Source organism: Salmo salar, chromosome ssa21 (assembly GCF_905237065.1).
Source record: "Salmo salar chromosome ssa21, Ssal_v3.1, whole genome shotgun sequence".
Taxonomy (NCBI): Eukaryota; Metazoa; Chordata; class Actinopteri; order Salmoniformes; family Salmonidae; genus Salmo; species Salmo salar.
Genome location: NC_059462.1, coordinates 29,499,849 through 29,527,752, shown reverse-complemented (window position 1 = coordinate 29,527,752; position 27,904 = coordinate 29,499,849). Strand labels below are relative to the sequence as shown.

Sequence of the window (27,904 nt, the reverse complement as noted above, 5' to 3'; positions counted from 1 at the left end):
TTCCGACCTGACGTCATGATTTGACTTTGTTTTTTCCGAATTCCCTGTTGTCTTGAAAGCACCAAGGATAAACTATTGTTTACGTGCTTTGTCATCCATGCTTACGTTGAAGACGCTTGAATAAATCCATGCAATGTTCTTTACATTTGCATAAATGGACCTGAGATATCATATATTTATCTATATATTTGACGAGCTAGCCAAGAGTAAAAATGGCAACATATATTGTATATCAGTGGGTAGTACTGATTCATCTATCAACTTCCATGTAGCCACCACAGAAGCAGTCACTTGAACAGAGTCACTTGAACATGGCGGAAGTTGGGCAGCTCGAATCAGAGCAGGTAGCACACCAGCTCATTTTAGCAAGAATACAAATATTTTGGCTATTTGTTATGAAAATATTAATTAACATTACACATGGCAAACTTATCTCTCTTACAACAGGACATTGAGAAGAAAATTGAGGAGACAAAACAGAAGTTCAAGAATGAGTACGTCCAAGGTAAGTGCCTGTTAACAGTCCAGTTAGCTAGCAACAAAATAACATTTGACACAACACCCCATAATCTAGCTACTGTAACGGCTGACATCATTCGCTAACTAGTTAGCTAAAAGCCAGAAAGCTATGCGCTGTTCGATTTCAGTCCATCAATCTAGTTTACTTAGCTCGCTAACGTTACCTATTTGACTGAGAACAGATCATACTTTTGAAATAGTAACCTGTTGCCATATGTTCACATGTGCCACTTGTAAATAATAATTATCATAGTAATCATCATCATACCTATACAGTTTCTGACAGATTGTTCTGATACATTAATTCATTGATGAATGAATATTTGTTTGGCTACTGGCAGTGACTTGTCTGTGTTCACACCATGATTATAATGTAAACTTGTTTTTTTGTAATAGAAAAACCTGTTATTTTGAGTAGCCTACTTGAAGTGAAGGCTATACTATACCTTTCAGTCCCCTGATAAGCGTTCTTGAAAGACCAATCCCTCTTTGAAAGAACACTTGTTTCCTATACAGCTACATTTAGTAAATGAGGTAGCTGAAGTAGGCTAATTGCTCTCTGCACTCTATGGTAGGGTCTTGTCGTAAAAGTTTAGAAGCAACAAACTCATAGGTGTGTTTTTGGAGTAGGTATTCAGTTTTATATATGAGTAATATAAATTGTGAATTTCTCTATCCCTCACAGAATCTGAGAAATATGACTCCAGAGATGTAGACAGGCTACAGAAGGATGACGCTCTGGTGGAGGCATACCTGACATGGCGACAATACTCTGTGGACGATGCCGTGAAAATGATTGACGATAGTTTCCTGTGGAGGAAAGAATTTGGTTTGAATGGTGAGGAGACTAGGCACATTTTTAACCTCTCCTAAAATTCCACTGCAGGTGTCCTTATTTTCAGGGATTAAAGAAGGGGAAAGTAGTGACACTGTCAATAACCACGTTTCCATCCACAGTATTTATGCGAGTAAAGTCATACCATTATAAAACAAATCTGTGATGGAAGTTTCGGTACAATTTTATAAATGCCGACAGATAATCTGTTTGTTAGACATGGTGGGATTGAGTCGCAACAAAATGGAATTTAGCATTGTATACAACTGTTTGGAACACTTTCATGTGTACAACATCTAAAGACCTGCATCACTATACTGAGAGCTTTGCTGTTTCTAAAAGGACATATTTGGGTGTTTTTGGAGCCTTTGTTCATGTTAATCTGTGGCCCCCATACTGCAAGGGTGGTAGGTTTCTCAAAACCAAGTTAAATTACAAAAGAAGTGTCTGGACCCTTTTATAACATGCCATTTGCATCAAATAGAGATTTGGTTGTAAAAAGTAAACTTCTTCTTTTAAGGTTGAGTGTAGAAAACAGGAACAGCACACATTCTACACTCTGCTAAAGTAGTGTCCTAACTATATTCAAATACAGGCAAGTTATAAAGAGCATTTTTATGTAGGCCTATCAATGTCACCACACTGTGACGATTCACCAGTAGCTGTTTTTGTGTGCCAATGTGGGATAGATTCTTGGCTTTCTCTCAGAGAAAGGCTTCATAGTCCATCCGTACAAGCCGGAGACAATCTTCTATAAGCTTCACTGGTAAATTGCTGCATTTTAGTCATGCAATTACAGGGTTTTAATCCAGGACAACAGTCAGTTTGTTAAATCGGTGTCATGCAGAAATTGGATTTACAACTTCTGATATGAGTTATTGTCACTTGTTGACATGTTTTGTCAGTCTTGAATAGAAGAGAGGAGTTAGGAATACTTTGGTTTTTAAGATAATTATTTTGGCCAGTAATTGTTCCTATTATGAAACATTCTTATTGAATGCTCTATTAGATTTTTGGCCAAGAAAGTTTTGTCTTATTTCAGATCTCACTGAGAGCAGCATTCCCAAGTGGATGTTTGAGACGGGGGCTGTCTTCCTCCACGGCTATGACAAGGAAGGCAACAAGCTCTGTATGTTGATTCAATATGCTCATACGGTACCATATGTATAATTGATTTCTCTAATAATTGCTCACTGACACAATATTGATATGCCCTACAAAAGGATACAAAAAATGTTCAGTCATTGTTCTATAATGTTCTATAATATGTTTGTCACATATTTTGAGGTTATTGAATGCAATACCTTTTTCTTTGTTTTCAGTCTGGTTCAAAGTCAAGCTACATACCAAGGATGCAAAGACCATCATGGACAAGAAGAAGTATGTTGCCTTCTGGCTGGAGCGCTATGCTAAGAGAGAGCCAGGGATGCCACTGACTGTTGTGTTCGACATGGCTGATTCAGGGATCAGCAATATCGTGAGTGGACACTTACCTGTATGATTAACATTGTAGTCGTTTCTTGTATTTGTCATCTGCCCTTATTATTTGATAGTGTTTGAAGAATCACTGTAATTTCATCCATTGCTACATTACATCAATAGCTCTGGTTTCAACCAATATCACTGTTGATCCACTCTACATAGGTTAAAGGCGGGCTTTATTTTTGTTAATTTTTGTCCTCATAATTAAACATGTTTGCCCCCTTTTCAAAAAGATGTGGCCTAACTCTGTGTGTGGTTATGAGTGTCATTTGAAGCCCTGGTGAGCATCCTAAATTTGCTTGCTGTTTGAGCCAGGGACTTGGAGGGATTGATGCTCTTCAATGCTTAGCACGTTGGAGATTAAAGTGACCTTTAAATCCGTTTGGTCAATCCAAATCGACTGACTACCTAATCCATAGACTGACTTTGTCTGTCGGAGCCTCCCAGCAGGCACTCTCCTCTCAGTCAGCTAGCTTGCTTTACAGGCCAAACTCTCTCCTGGAGACATGCACCAATTAAACACACACGAGCCAGAGAGAGAATAAATAGCTTCACAAAACCCAAATATGAAATGTGTGGATTAGTAGATCAGTTTGGGAAGCAGTCTTAATGAAGTTTTCTGAAATAGCCCACTGTGTGGACTGGAACAGGCCTAGCCAGTGTTATCTCATTAACTTTAAAAAAATGTGTCTGTAGGGGATGGGATCTAGACAGGCTCCTCCTAAGGGTATGACTAGATTGATAGTGTTGTCTGACGATAATAGGCCAATATGGTAATGAAAACATGACTGAGTGAATTCTCATGAAGGAGGCTTTTAAGGTAGCTGTAATCCATTCAACTGACTGTGGAGAGTTTTAGATACCGGTAGTCTCGTGTGTGTGTATGAATTCAACCTTTGTCCTTGTTTCAGGAGACTCAGGACAGATAGCATTGGTTTGTTTAGAGAACACATTTACACACACGAAAAGGAAACCTTTGAGTTTCCAAGCTGTCCGTAGTTATCGCAGCCAAGGCTTGTTATGGAGAGCGACTTTATACAACCTTTTAATCAAGATTCCTCAATCATATAGTAAACAACGAAACTGCAATGTGTCAGCAAATACTGTGATTAATACAATCAGCGCAATGCAAGTAGACTAGCCTTTGCCTTAGTTATGGTGTTTCATGGGGTGCATGAATTATATTTGATATGATTGAGTTGAGGGAAGGTGTTTGAAAGTATGAAATGGATTGGCTACAGCTCTGTTCAGTAGAACTTGTGACAAAGTTTCAATGGTGGTGATTTGGGTCATTGCACAGCTTGCGGCAGTAAATATCTTAGGCTGAGCAAACAATTTCCTTATTGAAAACCCATAAAACGTCTTTGCTAGTCAAAGCCTGCTTTGAGGCTGTATAGCACTGTACTTTCTGAGTCGTGTTCATTTACTTTTTTTCCTTTTTCAGGACATGGATTTTGTGAAGTATATCATTAATTGCTTCAAAGTGTATTATCCAAAGTTTCTATGTAAGTATGTAAAAAGTGTAACAATATGGATTTCATTCACAGGTTGATCGATCAACTTTGTATGACACAGATGGTCTACATAATTAGTATTATCATTGACATGCATTGTGTGAAATTAGTTTTAATAAATGGCTTTAAAACAACACACATGGCATCATATGATTCTGTGTTGTGGATAATGCTACAAGCTTGTCAATTACATTTTACCTCTCAGATATGGTTTTATCTTGTCATTTCAGCCAAAATGATCATTGTTGACATGCCATGGATCATGAATGGTGAGTCATGTAGTTATTCAAAATATTTGCTATAGAAATGTTAGTACCCATAAGGAACCAGTCTTTATGATAATCAAATCGTAGTTTGGATTTCGTAGCCGGGACACTTTTTTATTATTTTTTTCAGCCGCATGGAAGATTGTGAAGACATGGTTGGGTCCAGAAGCCATCAGCAAGCTCAAGTTTGCATCCAAAAATGAGATCCAGATGTTTATTGACCCTGAGTACCTCCCTCTTCACATGGGTGGAACGGTATGTACCTGCAGTATTTAACTCACTGAAGATGGCAGTGACGCTGTCCATTGATCTACCTGGCTGCATACATTTTCATCTTACTATCTCATCTGATGAATTCCCATTTTCAAATGTCAACATTTTACAGGTTTTTCCTCTATTCCTCCGCTCACTTTTCATGGGAAAATGTGCCTAGCCTGTGACTAATCAATATTTGGCCATTATCACATTACTTCGGATGGTTGACTTAATACTATCTCTGACTTCATTCCAGGACCCCTTCAAATACAGCTATCCTCCCCTTCCTGATGATGACTTCCAAACACCCACCTGTGAGAACGGACCAATCGTCAGCGAGGATGACAATGAGAGCAAGGAGGGCGAATCAGAGGGCAAGGAGTTGGAGTCAAGCTTTAGCTCCGAGGTCGCTGTCAAACCCAAAAAGGTACAAAGCCTCCCCTTTTATTTATCAACTCTGGTATTTTCTGTCCTCCTCTCTAAATGTAGGTACAGCAAGGAAGACAACAACACGCACAGATACATTGTATATTCACGCTGTGGCTGCATATAAACTGCTAATCTGGCTTAAATAGTCTTACTTATCCATTAGATTTTTAGAATTAGTACAAGATGTTGTCATGTTTCTAAGGTAGCCTGCCATTAAATCTGATAATGGCTGCTGCTATTACTCATTAACAGTAGAGTGAATTTAGTTAGTATTTGCAGTGAGCTAAAATTGATTACTGACGGTTTAACCCTGCATGGGGTTCTCTTAGAAACAGCAGACAGATTTTATCTTCATCATTAGCTCGAATTACCATTAAGCACACCCTGTCCACACTCGGCAGTCAAATAAGACGTTAGAAGAAGTTCAGTCGAGTTACTCCTCACTTTGATGTGCCGTTTTACTCCCAGACCCTTTCATTTCTCAACGTTTAGTGTGAGATAACAGTATGTAATCAGGGTCCTCTGTGGAGACAGCTGTGAATGGTTGAGGAGCTAATGCCCTGATTTGGCAGCTGTTAAGCTCCTCCTCATTGTCTCGGTCAAGGTGACTTCCCATGTCTCCAGCTGCAGCTTAATCCTTCCTGTCGACTGACTGACTGTACCCACACATCGCAGTCCCACTCTCTGGGTCTACCTCAGTCTCCCTCACTCAACCCATGGCTCCTCTCATCAGGCTATTGAGAAGGTGTCAAGTCTGACTGCCGTCAAAGAAGCTCTTCCTAGCTGCGGTGGAGACCGTTTTTTCCCACATGCGTCATTCGGCTTACCTGACTTCACAGCAGTGTTTAAAGCAGTTCCCAGAATACACCCGCGGGGCCTACTTTCTTTCTTTTGTGTTACCGCTAATGGTTTTGTTGCCGGCCGGCCCCCGTGCACCCAAGGCCCATCACAGAGACAACCTGCAGCTTTAGGCTTTAACACACCTCCACCATCTAGTGCTCTCTGCTGTCGTTAGGCTGCTGTACCCTAGCAACAGTCAGCACATCATTACTGGCATATGCTGCACACATTCCCCTCTTTCTCGTCCCTTGGGGTCTTCACTGTTCATCCACAGCACAATTGATTTAGCCTCTACTTTGTGTGACAAGCAAAACAAACACACATTGTAGCCTATGATATAGGCTACTGTCATTTCTGTCATATGAAGACTAGCCTGTATGAGTAGATCTACCTGTTTCATATTCTTTAGTGTAATGTCAACTGGGTGGTAGTGCTGTGAAGTGTTGGGTGTTTATTGATGTAGCTCTCTGGGTGTAGCTGCACTAGCTATGTGTCCTGTATTCCTGGCAGAGGGCTGCGTTGTCTCTACATTGTCAGACAATGGGTCGCTATGGCTATGCTGTGACTGTGCTGTGTCAAAGCAGACTTCTGTTGAGCCTTTAATTAGGCTTGTGCAATGTGCCGTATACTGTGGGAATTTAGAAATACCGATGGTATGATTTAAAAAATATATATTATATATTTTAAAAACATTTTTTTATTGCGGCCCTTGTGTGCACTTCCGGTAATACAGTATACCCTGGTATGGTACAGGAACGGTATGACAATCTGGATGCCACCAACCCTACATTTAAACCTGCACCACTGTTGTAGCTCACAGGGGACTCTGTACATATACACACACACACACACACACACACACACACACACACACACACACACGTGCGTACACACAGATACACAGACCTATGCTCCAGAGTGGCCCCGGCAGCTACGCGTCGCAAAGCTGCTCGCATGAGCCTCTTAAGCGCCTGGAGCCTAAAACGTCAAAGCTCCCATTGTAAATGAAGACCACATTAGTCATGCACAACAGATTTAGATTTACAAATGGACATATGCAAATGAGTCGGTAAATCAACATAGTTAGGGCTGTCCAAAATCCTTGGGACATCCCAACCCTAAACCCTAACCTTATCACCTACCCTAACTTTAACCATAACCCTTACCTAATCATAAAAATGTTACATTTCAACTTCAGTGGGGTAGGGATGTCCCAAGAATCCCCGATAGCAAGGACCAATAATTCCCTCCCAAACCCTTTCCTTGGAATGGCCTGCTGACGGTGTTTTAACATACAGACCTGGAGTCAGGCTACACACTCTGCTGTGGCATTGGAGTGTAGCTATGTATTTATGGTCAGGGAGGGTCAGCCTGCCTTGCGCAGCCCCAGAGGGAATGGTATGGTTGGTGTATGGTTCAGGTTCAGCCTGGGTAGTTCTTTGGCATGATCAGGGGATGTCTTGTAATAGATTATAATAAATCAGTTTGGCAAACCAAAACCTGAGCCTTATCCAGTCTGTGTGTGGTTTTGTGTGTAGGCCGATGTGTGATCGAGTGGTATGTGAATGAGTCCCTCTATACACGCGAGTGAGCACAATGGTCTTTGTTGACTCTGACTAACAATTTACTTAGGCTATAGGCTAATCTCTTGGTTTGCTGTGATTAAGGTTAGGGTCCTAACTCCAATCATGATATCCATTGGTTACAGTTTGTCTGTCTGCACACATTCTGCCGTCATGATCATGTTCTGCTACTCCTCTCTACATAAACATTGTCCTGCCTCCTCAATCAATACCTGTGTGTCTCAACAGTGTTGATACAGTAGCATCCCAGAGCGATCAGCTAATTGCCTTTCTCTCTGTTTTGAACCAAGGGCTGGTTTTGGTAAGCCATTGTATGCTCTTAGCCTCACCAGCAGAAGTACTGAGTCCTGGAGAGTTCTGCAGTCTGAGGGTTTTACTCATGTAGAATGTGTGAGTACCCCACCCTCGCCATCTAATCACCATCATCGACTCATTCAGCCTTTGATTGAATCCAAAATGGACCTGGATAAAACATTTCAAATTTGACCCCTACAATGTGTTGCACTTTTCGGACTCGGTGAGATGATTTGAAATTTGATTACGTTTTTGAAGAGATTCATAGCCAATCAAGTAGGCTATAAGATGCATTACTCACAATACTGCATCATAAAAGAAGAAAAGTTTTCCGACCTTGATGCCTGTCCCAGTGACCAGCTTTATAGCATGGTGATATTTTATCCAACTTGAGTGTTTTATCTTACATAATGTAACATTAGGGAAATTGTTTTTCTGTAGTGAAAAGAAAGCAAGTGTGCCAAGTGTATACATGCCTAAATGTATTGTACTGACCTTTTTAATCCAAAACCATACTCTATTGTATCATTACTGTTGTGTTCAGTTCAAATGAGCTTATCTACTGTATTATAATGATGAATGTACTCAATGTTTATAATACTAGAGAAAGATAATTCTACAGTCATACTACCACCAGCACTAAAGTTTTTGGTATTTTTACCACTCCTATGTTAGCATATTTGCACTTACCTTATGACAGATATACCTGTAATTGCAAGACCTACCTCTGTGTATCGACACCTTTTCAAACGACGAGAGAGCACCTTTTCAAAAATCATCTGTATTGTGCCTTACTGTCAATAACCACTCCAGGGCCCCGTCTTTCAAAAGTTATTTATCCGGATTCGGCTATCATATAGGAGTCCCCATTCAAGTCAATGACTTGTCCGTTTAATTCATTATATTTCTATGCATTTAATCCTCTCGATAGGCGAAATCCAGATGAATAACATTTCAAAAACTGTGCACAGATCATCGGACAGTCATTCCACGGTCTGCTTGGGGACGCTGCCTACAAATCATGTTATCAAAACAAGAATTTCATACGGGCTACATTTCTTAGACATTTCTGGATGTATGGATTTCATATTGTATCTGCTGCCTAGGTCAGCCTTATTCACTCCAGCTTGCGTAGTGGAGTGGCAAGACGGTCCTTTTTCATTTCTAAATGTTTGTTCTTGACCCTACGTCATTTTTTGGGTGATTTCTCATTTTAGCCAGTAGGATTAATCTTAGATGTAATGGCAAAATGTAGATTTCCACCTAAATAGAGATACCCAAAAGTAACTGCTATTCATGTGTAATTACATGATTCTGACATGCCAACACTTGGTATATTTGGAAAGAAGTAATCTGTAAGATTGTGAGGAAATGATCAGAAGATAGATAGTAGTTACATAGTTCAGAAAACACAAGATCAAGTACACACAAAATAACATTTTATTTTGAAAGTGATCTTTCATTGACGAGCTATACGTGAATCATTGATGCACAGAGATGGAAACACATCAGGTGGCTTCCACAACATGTGAACAATATCAGAGATTGATAGACCTAACAACTAGAAATGGGCAGATGTTTTAGTAAGTGGTGTCAGGTGTGGTCTCGGGACGTTTCCAAGTGTCCCTAAACCTTCCCACAGTGGCACATGTCTGTAAATTAGATAATACCAGTTCTATTACATATTTGCAATCCCTAAATGCAATTTTTTCAGTCTAAAAACACAATTTCTACCATATCAACCTTGCTCAAACATTGTGGTGGTGTAATGGGGTATCCAGGGTACATTCAAGTGTCCTTCTCTCCAAAGTGTCCGAATGTGGTAATTGCACTGTTTTTCCACACTGGATGTGCCTAAAAGTTATTGTTCACTATAAAAATGACATTTCTACAACACCAACCTCTCTCAAACATTGTGGTGGTGTCGGGGGACATACGTGGGATATTGAAGTCTTTTCATCATATTTTTCGTGCGCAAAGATCTAGTCACTCGGTAGACATTCAATGTTGCCATTAAGTCATACATCATCAGATAACATTGACAATAGGCTATATTTGTTCCTACCAACCTAAGGATTCATTTGATACCCCCCATGTAGCTATAGCTCAAACACAGACCAAATTGAAGCTTACCTTGCAAGATGTTTGGTGAAAACGTTGTGTAAAAGAAACATTTTAACTCTCGGGGCTGGTGATCAATAACGGTAGGTCATAGTATTTTGATCCTGGTTTTGATTAACCAGAATGATAAACTGAACATTTTGTTTTTCACTGTTTGATTAACAATTTATTTAGTTATGATTGTAACTCTTAATGCAATTATTTGATAGTCTATTTAATCAACGGAAATGCTGTAGTTTTTTATTTAATCAACAAATCAGTCTCTGCCAGTCAGTTATGCCCATGTACATTTCAACAGTAGCTAATTAATCCCTGTTGTGTATTGCACTTGATTTGAACACTGAATAAAAATAGACATTTCAGAAGCAGCTCAAAGCGTCTCTTGATGTCTTTATTGTGTCATCTGTGTGTGTCGCAGCGGCCTGGTGGGGGTGTGTGTGTGTGTTGCTTATCACAGTAGAAGACACACTCCCCATCTGACTCATTAGTGCTTGTACACGGATCACAGGCACACCCCAGTCACCTCTCCTCCAACTCTCCCATCCTATCACATCTTCTCTCTCCTGCTGCACTCCCCCTCTCCCTCCTGCTGCACTCCCCCTCTCCCTATCTCCCATCTGGCTCACTCAAGCTGTGGGACTGGCCTTGGTAATATACTATAGAGGCCAAATGACGCTCGTCCCACCACAACTGACCTTTCACTTCTTTCCATAACTTTCTGCCAAAGTTGAACAAACCACGTGTTTATATCGGCTGTTCTGTGGTCTCGTGAACTCATTGTGTGGGTGGGTGTATGAGGGAGGGAGGGAGTTGGATGTGGGCGAAAGTTTGTTTATTGAAGTGAAAGTGCTGACTAGCCATTGTCATGGGACCATGTGTTCTCACAGGACATGTGCTTGTAGGGTTCCTCTTCTTGTTGCCTCACTATACTGTGAACAAGGTTCAGGGGTTGTCATGGGGATTGATGTGTTTATTTAGGAAATGAAATGACCCGTCTCACACACAGTCCCAAAATGTATTTAACTGATATACTTTGAAATAAATCAAATTTTATTTGTCAGATTTGCTGAATACAACCGGTGTAGACCTTACCGTGTAATGCATACTTACAAGCCCTTAACCAATAATGCAGTTAAATAAATAGTTGTACAAAAAAAATCACAAAATAAAATTAAATACAAAAATCTAATCAAATCAAAAAGTAACACCAAGAAAATGACCTAACAATAACGAGGCTATATACAGGGGGTACCGGTACCTAGTCAATGTGTGGAGGTACAGGTTAGTTGAGGTAATTTGTAAAGTGACTATGCATATATAATAAACAGCCAGTAGCAGCAGTCCGGGTGACCATTTGATTAATTGTTCAGCACTCTTATGGCTTGGGGGTAGAAGATGTTAAGGAGCCTTTTGGTGCTAGACTTGGTGCTCCGGTACCTCTTGCCGTGTGGTAGCAGAGAGAACAGTGTGACTGGAGTCTTTGACAATTTTTTGGGCCTTCCTCTGACACGCCTAGTATATAGGTCCTCGATGTCAGGAAACTTGGCCCCACACACTATCCTCTGTAGCGCCTTGCGGTTGGAGGCCGAGCAGCTGCCATACTAGGCGGTGCTGCAACCGGTCATGATGCTCTCGATGGTGCAGCTCAAGACATTTTTCAGAACCTGGGGACCCATGCCAAATCTTTTCAGTCTCCTGAGGGGGAAAAGGTGTTGTCGTGCCCTCTTCACAACTGTCTTGGTGTGTTTTACCATGATAGTTCGTTGGTGATGTGGACACCAAGGAACTTAACTCTCGACCCGCTCCACTTGAGCCCTGTCGATGTTAATGGGGGCCTGTTCAGCCCTCCTTTTCCTATAGTCCATGACCAGCTCCTTTTGTCTTGCTCACATTGAGGGACAGGTTGTTATGCTGGCACCACACTGCCAGGTCTTTGACCTCCTCTCTATAGGCGGTCTCATCATTGTCGGTGATCAGGCCTACCACCGTTGTGTGGTCGGCAAACTTAATGATGGTGTTGGATTCATGCTTGGCCACGCAGTCATGGGTGAACAGCGAGTACAGGACGGTACTGTGCATGCACCCCTGAAGGGCTCCAGTGTTGAGGATCAGCGTGGCAGATGTGTTGTTGCCTACCCTTACCACCTGGGGGGGGCCCGTCAGGAAGTCCAGGATCCAGTTGCAGAGGCAGGTGTTTAGTCCCAGGGTCCTTAGCTTATTGATGAACTTTATGGGCACTATGGTTTTGAATGCTGCGCTGAAGTCAATGAACAACATTCTCACATAGGTGTTCCTTTTGTCCAGGTGGGAAAGGGCAGTGTGGAGTGCGATTGAGATGTGTCATCTGTGGATCTGTTGGGGCGGTATGCGAATTGGAGTGGGTCTAGGGTTTCTGGCATGATGGTGTTGATGTGAGCCATGACCAGCCTTTCAAAGCACTTCATGGCTACAGACGTGAGTGCTACGGAGCAGAAGTCCTTTTAGGCCAGTTACCTTTGCTTTCTTGGGCTCAGGGACTATGGTGGTCTATTTGAAAAATGTAGGTATTACAGACTCGATCAGGGAGAGGTTGAAAATGTCAGTGAAGACACTTGCCAGTTGGTCCGCACATGCTTTGAGTACAAATCCTGGTAATCCGTCTGGCCTCGTGGCTTTGAATGTTGATCTGTTTAAAGGTCTTGCTCACATTGGCTACGGAGAGCGTGATCACACAGTCGTCTGGAACAGCTGGTGCTCTCATGCATGATTCAGTGTTACTTACCTCGAAGCGAGCATCAAAGGCATTTAGCTCGTCTGGTAGGCTCGCATCATTAGGCAGCTCGCGTCTGGGTTTCCCTTTGTAGTCCGTAATAGTTTTCAAGACCTGCCACATCCGACAAGTGTCAGAGCCGGTGTAGTAAGATTCAATCTTAGTCCTGTATTGACGCTTTGCCTGTTTGATGGTTCGTCTGAGGACATAGCGGAATTTCTTAGTAGAGTCCGGATTAGTGTCCCGCTCCTTAAAAGCGGCAACTCTAGCTTTTAGCTTGGTGCGGATGTTACCTGTAATCCATGGCTTCTGGTTGGGATATGTACGTAGGGTCACTGTGGGGACGACATTGTCGATGCACCTATTGATGAAGCCGGTGACTGAGGTGGTATACTCCTCAATGCCATTGGATGAATCCTGGAACATATTCCAGTCTGTTCTAGCAAAACAGTCCTCTAGCGTAGCATCCGCATCATCTGACCACTTCCGTATTGAGTGATTCACTGGTACTTCCTGCTTTAGTTTTTGCTTGTAAGCAGGAATCAGGAGGATATAATTGTGGTCAGATTTGCCAAATGGAGGGTAGGGAGAGCTTTGTATGCGTCTCTGTGTGTAGAGTAAATGTAGTCTAGAGTTGCTTAAAAAAAAATATATATATATATATATATACACATACACACATACACACACACACACACACACACACAGTGGATTTAAAAAGTCTACACACCCCTGTTAAAATGCCAGGTTTTTGTGATGTAAAAGAATGAGACAACGACAAATCATGTCAGAACTTTTTACACCTTTAATGTGACCTATAATGTGAACAATTCAATTGAAGAACAAACTGAAATCTTTGAGGGGGAAAAATAAAAAACTCACAATAACCTGGTTGCATAAGTGTACACACCCTTAAACTAATACTTTGTTGAAGCACCTTTTGATTTTATTACAGCACTCAGTCTTTTTTGGGTAGGAGTCTATTAGCATGGCACATCTTAATGTGGCAATATTAGCCCACTCTTCTTTGCAAAAGCACTCCAAATCTGTCAGATTGCGAGGACATCTCCTGTGCACAGCCCTCTTCAGATCACCCCAGAGATGTTCAATTGGATTCAGGTCTGGGCTCTGGCTGGGCCATTCCAAAACGTTAATCTTCTTCTGGTGAAGCCATGCTTTCGTGGATTTGGATGTGTGCTTTGGGTCGTTGTCGTGCTGAAAGGTGAACTTCCTCTTCATCTTCAGCTCTCTAACGGACGCCTGAAGGTTTTGTGCCAAAATTGCCTGGTATTTGGAACTGTTCATAATTCCCTCCACCCTGACTAAGGCCCCGGTTCCAGCTGAAGAAAAACAGCCCCAAAGCATGATGCTGCCACCACCATGCTTCACTGTGGGTATGTTGTTCTTTGGGTGTTGTGCAGTGTTGTTTTTGCGCCAAACATACCTTTTGGAATTATGGCCAAAAAGTTCAACCTTGGTTTCATCAGACCATAACACATTCCCACGTGCTTTTGGGGGACTTGATGTTTGTTTTTGCAAACTTCAGCCGGGCTTGGATGTTTTTCATTGTAAGACAAGGCTTCCGTCTTGCCACCCTACCCCATAGCCCATTCATATGAAGAATACTGGAGATTGTTGTCACATGTAGCACACAGCCAGTACTTGCCAGAAATTCCTGCAGTTCCTTTAATGTTGCTGTAGGCCTCTTGGAAGCCTCCCTGACCAATTTTCTTCTCGTCTTTTCATACATTTTGGAGGTACGTCCAGTTCTTGGTAATGTCTCTGTGGTGCCATATTTTCTCCACTTGATGATGACTGTCTTCACTGTGTTCCATGGTATATGTAATGCTTTGGAAATTCTTTTGTACCCTTCTCCTGACTGATATCTTTCAACAATGAGATCCCTCTGATGCTTTGGAAGCTCTCTGCGGACCATGGCTTTTGCTCTGAGATGCAACTAAGAAAATGTCAGGAAACTCCTACTAGCTGAACTTTATTTGTGATTAATCAGTCACTTTAAATGATGGCAGGTGTGTAATGACTTCTATTTAACATGAGTTTGAATGTGATTGGTTAATTCTGAACACAGCCACATCCCCAGTTATAAGAGGGTGTGCACACTTATGCAACCAGGTTATTGTAAGGTTTTTATTTTTCATTTTTTCCCCCTCGAAGATTTCTGTTTGTTTTTCAATTGAATTGTTCACATTATAGGTCACATTAACAGTAGAAAAAGTTCTGACATGATTTATCTTTGTCTCATTCTTTTACATCACAAAAACCTGGCATTTTAACAGGGGTGTGTAGACTTTTTATATCCACTGTGTGTGTGTGTGTGTGTGTGTGTGTGTGTGTGTGTGTGTGTGTGTGTGTGTGTGTGTGTGTGTATATTATTTTTATATATTTTTTCCTCTGGTTGCACATGTGACATGCTGGTAGAAATGAGGTAAAACGGATTTGTTTGCCTGCATTGAAGTCCCCGGCCACTAGGAACGCCGCTTCTGGATGACTATAGTTAAGCATTTAATAGTATTATTTAGAAATGAACAAAGGTTACTTAACGAGAATATGTATCTTTTTAGAACACCTCTCCAAACAAAGCACTTAGAATGATGAACTGATGAATGATAAACTGTTGTCTTGTTTCAGGTGTATTTCTCTGAGGAGAGTCTGAGCAGTCTGAAGCTGGATGACAACGACAAAGGAGACTGTCGTACGAAGGGAGCTAGGAAGCCACTGACCACATTCAAGGGCCCTCTTCTAAACGTCAGGTATTCAATGCAGTCTTCTCTTGCTGAATATCAAATCAACCCTTACTCGCTAGGCACTCCTGTAACTAAGAAAGGATTGAAAATGTATATGCAATATGGTCATTCTTTCACCTTGCCTTCTGGGTGGAATTTTCACCATATTGTTTATCCAATAGTTGCAGGTATACAAGAGTTTCTAGAAAGTCAGGAGGGACTAGGGTTTGATTTGGAATTCAGCATCTCTCAGCTGCACTCAACGCTTAAAGAATAGCAGGACTGGTAGCACAGTGACTAAGCTGTAGCTAATCCATATCCACATGGGCAGGATTTGAATGGGTTGTAGAGTTTAGGATGAATGTGTTTTTGACACTCAAGCCTCGAGATAGATATCGATATGTTTGCACCTGGACGGATCGATTGATCTTGTAGTATCTGAACAGAAAAAAGGATGCCTGCGATCAATGGTGCATTGCGTGGAAATCAGTTGGTGCAGTTAATTACTGTGCTGTGATATTCATTGGAATTCATTGATTGATCATACTGACGATTAATTCCCATATTGACCAAGGAGCAGCCAGTAGTCCCCATCATGCAAATTGGATGGCTAAATGAATGTTGCATTAGTGATCGAGGGACACTTTTTTGTGCAAAACATAGTTCAAGGTCATTCTGTTACCTAATTGTACTCTTTTGTGTTGAAGCTAATGTATCATTTATCTTGAGGTTGATTATAGAGCGGCACTGTTCTATTTTATTTGAAAGAACTTTATCTTTCCTAATCATTTTATAAGAATTTGTTGACTTAAGGTTACCTGTATGGGGTGCTGTTGTTAAGTTGAGGTTGACTTCAGGTACAGTACTTGTGAGCTATCTCCATTGATGGCTATTTTGATGTCAAAGCAGATCATTCCTCTTTTCCCAAGTCATTTCTGTCGAGTTCAGTTTTTTGGAGAGCTGACTCTTTGATGTGAGATTTGACAGGTCAGGGCTACGTATTAGATGCAATTGTGTCTCTGAGCTGTGTTAGTCCTGATTCCAGTGAGACCACGAGGAAGGCAGAACGCACTGAGAGGGGAGGGGCATGAGAGGGGAGGCTTTGATCTTCAGAATATGTTTGTCAAAAGGTTTCTTGGAGTCTAGAGAGTCATTCCGGGCTCAGGGGAGCGCTGTGCTCCTCAACACTTTACTGGGGCAAAGAATAAATACAGGAGGATGTGGAGAAGAAGGGAGTTGGAACAATCTGTTTAGAGGAGCCGTACCCTATGGAATGTACAATGAGAGACTTTAAAGAATGGCGCCGGAAGAGATGGCTGCTGTTTTACAGGCTCTTAACCAATTGTGCTATTTTGTGTGTTTTTTCACGTTGTTTGTAACTTATTTTGTACATAATGTTTCTTCCACCGTCTCTTATGACCGAAAATAGCTTCTGAATATCAGAACAGCTATTACTCACCTCGAACTGGACAAAGATCTTTTTCTTTAACGAGTCAGATGCAAAGGATATACTCCAGATACCCGACCAGGCCCAAATCCCCGCCATTTGCATGAAGAGAAGATGCCAATACAGGGGATGCAGGTCCGGGTGCCTTGTGAGAATTTGTTGGCGAGTGGGTAACCCACCTCTACCATCCGTCCTATTGGTCAGTGTGCAATCATTGGAGAATAAACTGGATGAGCTCCGTTCAAGACTATCCTACCAACGGGACATTTAAAAACTGTAATATCTTAAGTTTCACCGAGTCATGGATGAACGACGACAGAACAGCTGCCTCCGGTAAGACAAGGGGTGGTGGTCTGTGTCTATTTGTCAATAACAGCTGGTGTGCGAAATCAAGTATTATGGAAGTTTCAAAGTTTTGCTAGCCTGAGGTAGAGTATCTCATGGTAAGCTGTAGACCACACTATTTACCGAGAGAGTTTAACTATATTTTTCGTAGCTGTCTATTTACCACCACAAACCGATGCTGGCACTAAGACCGCATTCAACGAACTGTATAAAGCCATAAGAAAACAAGAAAATGCTCATCCAGAGGTGGCGCTCCTAGTGGCCGGGGTCTTTTAATGCAGGGAAACTTAAATCAGTTTTACCTAATTTCTACCAGCAAGTTATAGTACATGTGCAATGAGGGGGAAAAAACTCCACACACAGAGACGTGTACAAAGCTCGCCCTCCATTTGGCAAATCTGACCATAATTCTATCCTCCTGTAAAAACTAAAGCAGGAAGTACCAGTGACTCGCTCAATACGGAAGTGGTCAGATGATGCGGATGCTGTGCTACAGAACTGTTTTGCTAGGACAGACTGGAATATGTTCCGGGACTCATCCAATGGCATTGAGGAGTATTACATTTACATTTTAGTCATTTAGCAGACGCTCTTATCCAGAGCGACTTACAGTAGTGAATGCATACATTTCATTTCATTTCGTGCATTTAAAAAATAAATACAAATTGTACTGGCCCCCCGTGGGAATCGAACCCACAACCCTGGCGTTGCACACACCATGCTGGCGTTGCAAACACCATGCTCTACCAACTGAGCCACAGGGAAGACTAGAGAGTATACCATATCAGTCACCCGGCTTCATCAATAAATTTGATGACCTTGTTTCCACAGTGACCTACGTACATACCCCAACCAGAAGCCATGGATTACAGGCAACATCTGCACTGAGCTAAAGGGTAAAGCTGCTGCTTTCAAGGAGCGGGACTCTTACCTGGACGCTTATAAGAAGTCCCGCTATGCCCTCAGAGGAACCATCACAGGCAAAGCGTAAATACAGGACTAAGATTGAATCCTACTCTCCTGGCTCCGACGCTGGTTGGATGCGGCAGGGCTAACAAACTATTACGGACTACAAAGAGAAGCCCAGACGCCAGCTGACCAATGACACAAGCCTACCAGATGAGCTAAATGACATTTTCAACCTGTCCCTGGCCGAGTCTGTAATACCTACAGTAGCAGTCAAAGGTTTGGGCACTCATTCAAGGGTTTTTACTATTTTCTACATTGTAGTTTGTAGTTCATCACTAAGCTAAGGACCCTGGAACTAAACACCTACCTCTGCAACTTGATCCTGGAATTCCTGACAGGCTGTTCCCAGGTGGTAAGGGTAGGCAACAACACATCTGCCACACTGATCCTCAACACGGGGGCCCCTCAGGGACGTGTGCTTAGTCCCCTCCTGTACTCCCTATTCACCCATGATTGCGTGGCCAAGCACGACTCCACATCATTAAGTTTGCCGACGACACAACGGTGGTAGGTCTAATCACCGAAAACGATGAGACAGCCTGTAGGGAGGAGGTCAGAGACCTGGCAGTGTGGTGCCAGGACAACAACCTCTCCCTCAATGTGATCAAGACAAAGGAGATGATCGTGGACTACAGGAAAAGGAGGGCCGAGCACGCCCCCATTCTCATCGACGGGGCTGTAGTGGAGCAGGTTGAGAGCTTCAAGTTGCTTGGTGTCCACATCACCAACGAACTATCATGGTTCAAACACACCAAGACGTTGTCGTGAAGAGGGCACAACAATGCCAATTCACCCTCAGGAGACTGAAAAGATTTGGCATGGGTCCCCAGATCCTGAAAAATGTATTGAGCTGCAACATCAAGACTATTCTGACTGTTTGCATCACACTTGGTATGGCAACTGCTCGGCCTCCGACAGCAAGGCGCTACAGAGGGTAGTGCGTACGGCCCAGTACATCACTGGGGCCAAGCTTCCTGCCATCCAGGACCTCTATACCAGGCGGTGTCAGAGGAAGGCCTTAAAAATTGCCAGACTCCAGTCACCCTAGTCATAGACTGTTCTCTCTGCTACTGCACGGCAAGCGGTACTGGAGCACCAAGTCTAGGTCCAAAAGCTCCTTAACAGCTTCTACCCACAAGCCATAAGACAGCTGTACAGCTAATCAAATGGCTACCCGGACTGTTTGCATTTTTTTACACTGCTGCTACTCGCTGTTTATTATCTATCTATGCATGGTCACTTTACCCTTACCTACATGTACATATTACCTAAATTACCTCGACTAACCTGTACCCACACACATTGACTCGGTACCGGTAACCCCTGTATATAGCCTTGTTATTTTATTGTTACTCTTTTATTTTTTTACTTTAGTTTATTTAGTAGATGTTTTTTCTTAACTGCATTGTTGTTTAATGGCTTATAAGTAAGCATTTCAGGGTAAGGTCTACACCTGTTGTGTTCGGCGCATGTGACAAATTAAATTTGATTTGATTATATGCGCTAGACAGGGATTTGAATCTTGTTAGCCATTTCACTGAGTTTTCAGTAGGTACTGTAGCAGGCCATCAGGATTCCACAGCACTGCTGTGTGGAGAAGTGTTCACTGAGGCTGAATTATCCAATTACAGAATAATCCCTTAAACCTGAGCCTGTTTAAGCAGTCTGGTGGGGGGGGGGGTCAGGGGAGGGGGGGTGCTGAGTGTTGAAGAGCGAACCAGAGCACCTTGTGGCTAATTTCTCAGGCCATGGATTTTTTGCACTGCTGCTCTGGATTTCACAGCTTTGAGGCCAGATGTTTTCACCCTAAACCTGGATAATAATGTGGTGTAATTCTCCATGTTCCCCATAAATGGGTTCAGCTAGGCTAGAGGCAGCCTAGTACCCAGGAGCCTGACAGACAGCTCCATATGGGTCAGGAGGAGACACAGCACATCAGAGACTGAGGGTTTGGCCCAGAGGAACATAGTCAGGCGCTATTTCTCTGGAAAGAACCCCCTTTAAAAATATGCTAAAGAACATGTTGACGTCAATCAAAGCTCTCCTTATGTTGAGAGAATAATATAATTCTGATAAATGGCACACACACACCGGTTTCAGCATCTCTGTAGGATACAAGGCTTTTTGTTTATTCATGCCTGTACAGATGGACATAATCTGCCATGTGTTAGCTAATAATATTGAGGTAGATGGTGGTACAGCAGCTGTTTAGTAAATTTGTAACAACAGAAACTAACAGAAGCTAAAGGAAGTTACACGTCCCTGGGTAATCATACTAAAATCACTCTCAGGAAGCAACATCTTCATCTAAGCTCACGAAGCTTAGTCAAAAAGATTGATAAAGCTAAGATGTCACAGAGAGGAACAACAACAGCACGCTGTAAAGCAAGCTGCTGTTGCTATCCACTTTTAACAGATGTATTGGCTTGTTTTGAACACCCAGATAGCCATTGTGGCCATTGGCTTAAAGAAAAATACATTCATTTATTTAGTTAGCCACAAATTCAGTCGTAGCAACCTTCTCTTCATGTGCTGTTTCTTCTGTAAAATGTGACGTCTTTTCTCTTTCTTTCTTCCAGTCCAGCTGAGGAGCTGAGTTTTGGCAACAAAGAGTCGGAGAGGAAGTGTCTTATCATCCTCGATAATGTGTCCAAGAATCAAGTGGCCTTCAAGGTGTGTGTGTGTGTGTGTGTGTGTGTGTGTGTGTGTGTGTGTGTGTGTGTGTGTGTGTGTGTGTGTGTGTGTGTGTGTGTGTGTGTGTGTGTGTGTGTGTGTGTGTGTGTGTGTGTGATACACACACAAAGTACACGCTGGTGTTGTCAGTCTCCAAGCTGACCTGAGTGTGTGTGTGTCCCTCTACAGGTACGAACCACAGCACCTGAGAAGTACAGAGTGAAGCCCAGCAACAGCAGCTGTGAACCGGGCGCGTCTGTGGATATAGTGGTGTCTTTACATGGCGGTAGAGTACTGATCTTATCTCTCTGCACTGTCTCTCCTCCTCTTACCTACTTCGTCCTTTGAATGTTTCCAAATGCTTCTGCAGAAACTTCAGAATAATCAAAAGGTCCAGTCTATTCACTTTGGGAAGTGCTGACAGAGTGCAGCTTTCTTTTGCCCGACATGCATATTTTAAGAGTGATAAAATAATAATCTCTTATCTTCCCCTAAACCGAGACTTCAGAAATCTAACAGAGGGTGAATAAAGTTTATTGAGCCACTCTCAGTACTCTCCTGGAAGGCTGAAACCCCTAAGGTCAATGTTTTTACCTCAATCACTTGAGACCAACATTGAGTTGGGATGCAGGGACTTGGCTGATAAGAAGTTCTGAGGCCTTCAAGCATGGACATGTCAATCATGGTTTGTGATGTACTAGACATGGGTTTTTTGAAGATTTGAATTCTGGCACTATTCCAAAGTTTGAGGGTTTTCTTCTCTCTCTCTGGGTTTTAACTTTGAAACTCATTAATTACATGTTTGGGAGCCGCCATCTATCGCTTCCATCTTGTTCACTTAGCTCTAGTGGATAAGAACCCTCACTGTATCTGTAAATGAGTCAGCTCTTTCACTTCTATATCTGAGACTTTGATGCTGATAGCAGTGGGGTGATCCCATCCATATGTAGGACTCTAGATACATAAACTGAACAATATACAGAGATTAAATATCATTCAGAGTTCAATGAGAGAACGAGTGCCCTGGATGTGTTTGTGCAGGCTACCAGGCGTCTCTGCAGGACCGCTTCTTGGTCATGGCTGCTGAGATGGAGCAGAACGCTGGTGCTGGATCACCAGAGCTCGCTCAGTTCTGGAAGGACGTGCCCAAAACCAAGATCATGGATCACAGGTACATCACCATCAATGTCTCATCATGGACGGGAATGGGAATATGTGAATACGTTTTTATTACCAGTTCATTCAAGGGGCAGGTAGTCATTTGATATGCCACTATCAAAATCTATAATGACCTCAAGATAACTTTGATTGACTTAACCCATTGTGGTCTTGCAGTGTACATCACAGATTGCCTCACCATGGCTAGTGAATGTCAGTGACCTAGCAGGCTAATAATCCCCTCTCTCCGGCCCTTTCTGACATGACTGTGTCCTGTCCTTCCTGTAGATTACGATGTCACGTCCTGGAGAGCACAAAGCCCATTCTGAGCTATCCGAGTGGATGTGACAACCCTGTGGAAGGAGGAGCCAATGGCCACCCAGACCTGCACACAACGGTGAACTCTGATTGGAATATACACCTCCACCCACAATAACTTATTAACCTATACAGTGCCTATAGAAAATCTACACCCCCTTGAACTTTTTTCACATTTTGTTGCATTACAAAGTGGGATTGAAATAGATTTAATTGTATAAAAAAAAAAGGAATTGATCTACACAAAATACTCTAATGTCAAAGTGACAAGTAATAAAATGTAATAACTAAAATATAGTTGTTGCATAAGTATTCACCCTCCCTAAATTAGTTCAGAAGTAAAATGTGGCTTAACAAATTACATAATAAGTTATATGGACTTTATAGGGGTTGAATGACTTCCCCTGTCACGCAAACATACAGCATATGTAAGGTCCCTCAGTCAAGTGTTGAATTTCAAGCACAGATTCAACTATAAAGACCAGAGAGCTTTTCGAAAGCCTCATAAAGAAGAGCAGTGATTGGTAGATGGGTAACAATAACAAATCAGACATTAAATACATATTTAAGCATGGTCAAGTTAATAATTATGCTGTGGATGATGTATTAAACCACCCAGACACATCAAAGAGGCAGTCGTCTTCTGACCTGAGCTGCAGGACAGGAATTAAACTGCTCAGGGATGTTACCATGAGGCTATTGGTGACTTTAAAACAGCTACAGAGTTCAATGGCTGTGATGGGAGAACTGAGGATGTACCATTATTGTGTAGACTCCAAAATAATAACCTAAATGACAGAGTGAAAAGAAGAATACAATTATACAGAATATATATTCCAAAACATGCAACAAGGCACTAAAGTAATACTGCAAAAAAACACGGCAAAGGAATGAACTTTTTGGCATAAATGCAGAGCTGTATGTTTGGGGCAAATCCAACACGTCACTAAGTAACTACCTCCTTATTTTCTAGCATGGTGGTGGCTGCATCATGTTATGGGTATGCTTGTAATCGTTAAGGACTGGGGAGCTTTTCAGGATGAAAAGAAACGGGATGGAGCTAAGCACAGGCAAAATCCTAGAGGAAAACCTGCTTCAGTCTGCTTTACACCAGACACTGGGAGAGGAATTCACCTTCCAGCAGGACAATAACTTCTCTAGGGCCGGCGGGACGAAATCGTCCCACCTACGACACAGCCAGTGGAATCCTGTGGCGCGTTATTCAAATACCTTAGAAATGCTATTACTTCAATTTCTCAAACATATGACTATTTTACACCATTTTAAAGACAAGACTCTCGTTAATCTAACCACACTGTCCGATTTCAAAAAGGCTTTACAACGAAAGCAAAACATTAGATTATGTCAGCAGAGTACCCAGACAGAAATAATCAGACACCCATTTTTCAAGCTAGCATATAATGTCACAAAAACCCAGAAGACAGCTAAATGCAGCACTAACCTTTGATGATCTTCATCAGATGACACACCTAGGACATTATGTTATACAATACATGCATGTTTTGTTCAATAAAGTTCATATTTATATAAAAAAACAGCTTTTTACATTAGCATGTGACGTTCAGAACTAGCATACCCCCCGCAAACTTCCGGTGAGTTTACTAAATTACTCACGATAAACGTTCACAAAAAGCATAACAATTATTTTAAGAATTATAGATACAGAACTCCTCTATGCACTCGATATGTCCGATTTTTAAAATAGCTTTTCGGTGAAAGCACATTTTGCAATATTCTAAGTAGATAGCCCGGCATCACAGGGCTAGCTATTTAGACACCCAGCAAGTTTAGCACTCACCAAAGTCAGATTTACTATAAGAAAAATGTTATTACCTTTGGTGTTCTTCATCAGAATGCACTCCCAGGACTTCTACTTCAATAACAAATGTTGGTTTGGTCCCAAATAATCCATCGTTATATGCAAATAGCGGCGTTTTGTTCGTGCGTTCAAGACACTATCCGAAAGGGTAAAGAAGGGTGACGAGCATGGCGCATTTCGTGACAAAAAAATTCTAAATATTCCATTACCGTACTTCGAAGCATGTCAACCGCTGTTTAAAATCCATTTTTATGCAATTTTTCTCGTAAAAAAGCGATAATATTCCCACCGGGAATCTGCATTTAGGTAAACAGACGAAAGAAAATAAAGCATGGGGTCGACTCGGGCATGCGCCTAAGCCCATAGTACTCTGATCGGCCACTTGCCAAAAGCGATAATGTGTTTCAGCCAGAGGCTGCCTCGATATCATTCAGCTTTTTCCCGGGCTCTGAGAGCCTATGGGAGCCGTAGGAAGTGTCACGTTATAGCAAAGATCCTCAGTCTTCAATAAAAAGAGCCAAGATGAACAACAACTTGTCAGACAGGCCACTTCCCATATAGAATCCTCTCAGGTTTTTGCCTGCCATATGAGTTCTGTTATACTCACAGACACCATTCAAACAGTTTTAGAAACTTTAGGGTGTTTTCTATCCAAAGCCAATAATTATATGCATATTCTAGTTACTGGGCAGGAGTAGTAACCAGATTAAATCGGGTACGTTTTTTATCCGGCCGTGTCAATACTGCCCCCTACCCCCAACAGGATAACCCACATCAGAAGAAAAAATCTACACTGGAGTTGCTCAGTGAATGTTCGTGAGTGGCCAAGTTACAGTTTTTACTTAAATCTGTTAAATATATGCCAAGAATTGAAAATGGCTGTCTAGCCATGGTCCCTAACACCTTGACAGAGCTTGAAGAATTTTGAAAATAATAATGGGGAAATATTGCACAATACAGGTGTGAAAAGTTATTTTAAGACTTACCCCAGGAGACTTACAGCTGTTATCGCTGCCAAAGGTGTTTCTAACATGTAATGAAGCACATACTGACTAAATCGCACACATGTTGATTTTGTCCATCCACACCAGACACGATCAGGAGACGGAGGTTGAAATATCAAAACGAACTCTGAACCAACTATATTAATTCTGGGACTGGTCGACACACATGAAACATTCATGGCAATTTAACTAGCTAGCTTGCTGTTGGTAGCTAATTATGTCCTGGGATATAAACATTTGGATGTTATTTTACCTGAAATGCACAAGGTCCTCTACTCCGAAAATTAATCCACAGATAAAAGGGTAAACTGAGTTTGTTTCTAGTAATCTCTCCTCCTTAAGGCTTCTTCTTCTTTGGACTTTATATGGCAGTTGGCAACCAACTTTAAGGTGCATTACCACCAGCAACTGGACTGGAGTGTGGACCTCACTTCATCTTTCAATCACCCACGTGGGTATATGCTCCTAAACACCAATGAGGAGATGGGAGAGGTGGGACTTGGAGTTATATTTTAACGCCTGGTTATGCAGAAACTCGCGAGCAGTTTGGATGAAATGATTGAATAACATGTATGTGTACATTTATTTTGAAATGCTCACGCATGTAACGCGAGCGGTGTGGTCAGCATGTTGGGGGGGGGGGTAAATGCTTATCTAATCAAGGTATTTTTGTTTTTTATTTTTCATTCATCTTTAAATGTTAGAATTTTTTTCCACTTTGATATTCTAGAATATTTTGTATAGATCGTTGACAAAAAATGACAATTACATCCATTTTAATTTCACTTTGTAACACAATATAATGTAATATATATATATATACCCCCCTTGGATTCTATAAGAAGTAAATCAAGTTCAAGTACAGTAAATACATTGGTTAATATGCAGTGCCTACAGAAAGTCTACACCCCCCTTGGATTATATATATATATCTTTTATTACACAATTAGAGCCATGGGGTTATAATTATGGTGAATTGCGTAGTTTTCTGAAACATTTTAGTAGTGTCAAATTGATATGGGAGACTGAAAAGTGAATAAATTAGTAAGATGAAGTAATCAAATGCTCTCCTCTGCAGCTGATGCGTGTGATGGTGTGCAACGCCAGGCTGGAGCAGAAGCTGGACCAGTGTCTGTGGGTCCAGCAGGTCCTGATTGGTCTGGTGCTGGTCGTCATGATGTTCAGCTTCCTGACTCTCTACCACCTTCCTGGGGCTTCCTGACTTGAATAAACCTTGTCTACAGCAGCTTAAAGCTAAACCAACAGACAGGGCTGGTATTGGACTTGGTGATAAAAAAAATAACAAAGGCAGACTCTCTTCTCTACAAGGTCTGTCGTCATGAAATGGAGGAACGCTTTATTATGTAGCAGTGAACTAGGGACATGTGGAGTTGTCAGTCAGTTGCCCAGAGAGATTCGTCATAGTCTCCTTGGCGTTGTGAGAGGTACCGTAGCTAAAGACTCTCGATACCGCGAAATGAAATCAATAACGTATTTTTGTTACTAATCATGGAATTATAAATTAAGTATATTTATTACAATATGTAACATATTCATTATTTCAATTTGTAATATGTAACATGACGAAGGAGATTTAGTTAATTTTTCTGATCCTAATGAACATTTCATTTTAAATATACAGTATAAAAATATCAGGTCAAGAATAAACGTGCGCTTTTTCTTTAAACCAATTGCAATTTGTTTGGCTTATAAAATGGCTAAAATAAGTGTCTGGCATGTACAAGGCACCACCCAACATGAGCTTCTCCACCCTGATACAGTAGATAACCATCTCAGTCCTGAAGCAGGCCTCAAACTTCTCTCTTTTGACCCTAATTGTACATCAACAGTATAACAGTGTCGGTGATCCAGCCTTGCCACCCTCCCTCTTTGATAAAAGCCTCATCAATGCAGGGGTGCCTAATTGAAAAAATAGCAGTGTGTGACCTCGCCAAACCTCTCCCCACTTACCCCTGGGGAGCCTAGGGAGATCTCTATCTGTGCTATCTCCCTCCATTTGTTTTAATCACCCTACGCTGGTAAACCTAAAAATACCAGGCAATTACTGGTGTGGATGGGGAAATGGCAGAACCCACAGAGCTCAGTGGGAAGGCTGGGTATCTATAACAAGATTCAGCACAGAGCAGTCAACCACAGAGCCAGTGCAGGGGGATCACACTTAGAATATTATAATGAACAAAAATATAAATGCAGCAATTTCAAGGATTTTGCTGAGTTACAGTTCATATAAGGAAATCAGTCAATTGAAATAAACTCATTAGGCCCTAATCTATGGATTTCCCATCACTGGGCTGGTGTGCAGCCATGGATGGGCTTGTGAGCGCATAGGCCCACCCACTTGTGAGCCAGGCCCAGCCAATCAGAATGTTTTCCCCACAAAGGGGCTTTATTGCAGATATAAATACTCCGTCTGTTCTGACTGCTCTGCAGCTGGTCTGCTGTTGGTGGTTGATTGCATTTTGTCCTCAAAACGATACAGTGTTTGGTCTGGCACTGAA

At 41.8% G+C, this 27,904-nt stretch overlaps 1 protein-coding gene across 1 annotated transcript; it reads left to right on the top strand.

The window, feature by feature from the left end:
* The first annotated feature begins 31 nt into the window (after positions 1-31).
* Positions 32-27,076, top strand: LOC106582096 (motile sperm domain-containing protein 2). The gene is made up of 15 exons (XM_014164839.2): positions 32-344; positions 448-505; positions 1,205-1,357; positions 2,397-2,483; positions 2,677-2,831; positions 4,281-4,341; positions 4,581-4,619; positions 4,747-4,871; positions 5,128-5,298; positions 15,537-15,658; positions 20,972-21,065; positions 21,255-21,351; positions 22,107-22,236; positions 22,512-22,620; positions 26,464-27,076. Exons 1-15 carry the CDS (start codon positions 312-314, stop codon positions 26,605-26,607), a joined length of 1,578 nt encoding a protein of 525 aa, XP_014020314.1. The 5' UTR covers positions 32-311; the 3' UTR covers positions 26,608-27,076.
* Positions 27,077-27,904: the final 828 nt, after the last annotated feature.

Bases quoted from the DNA above. Each gene is read 5' to 3' on its own strand.
- LOC106582096 (XM_014164839.2), top strand. From the start codon at position 312: ATGGCGGAAGTTGGGCAGCTCGAATCAGAGCAG. The intron at 345-447 runs GTAGCACACCAG...CTCTTACAACAG, and splicing joins GGCAGCTCGAATCAGAGCAG to GACATTGAGAAGAAAATTGA. The intron at 1,358-2,396 runs GTGAGGAGACTA...GTCTTATTTCAG, and splicing joins GAAAGAATTTGGTTTGAATG to ATCTCACTGAGAGCAGCATT.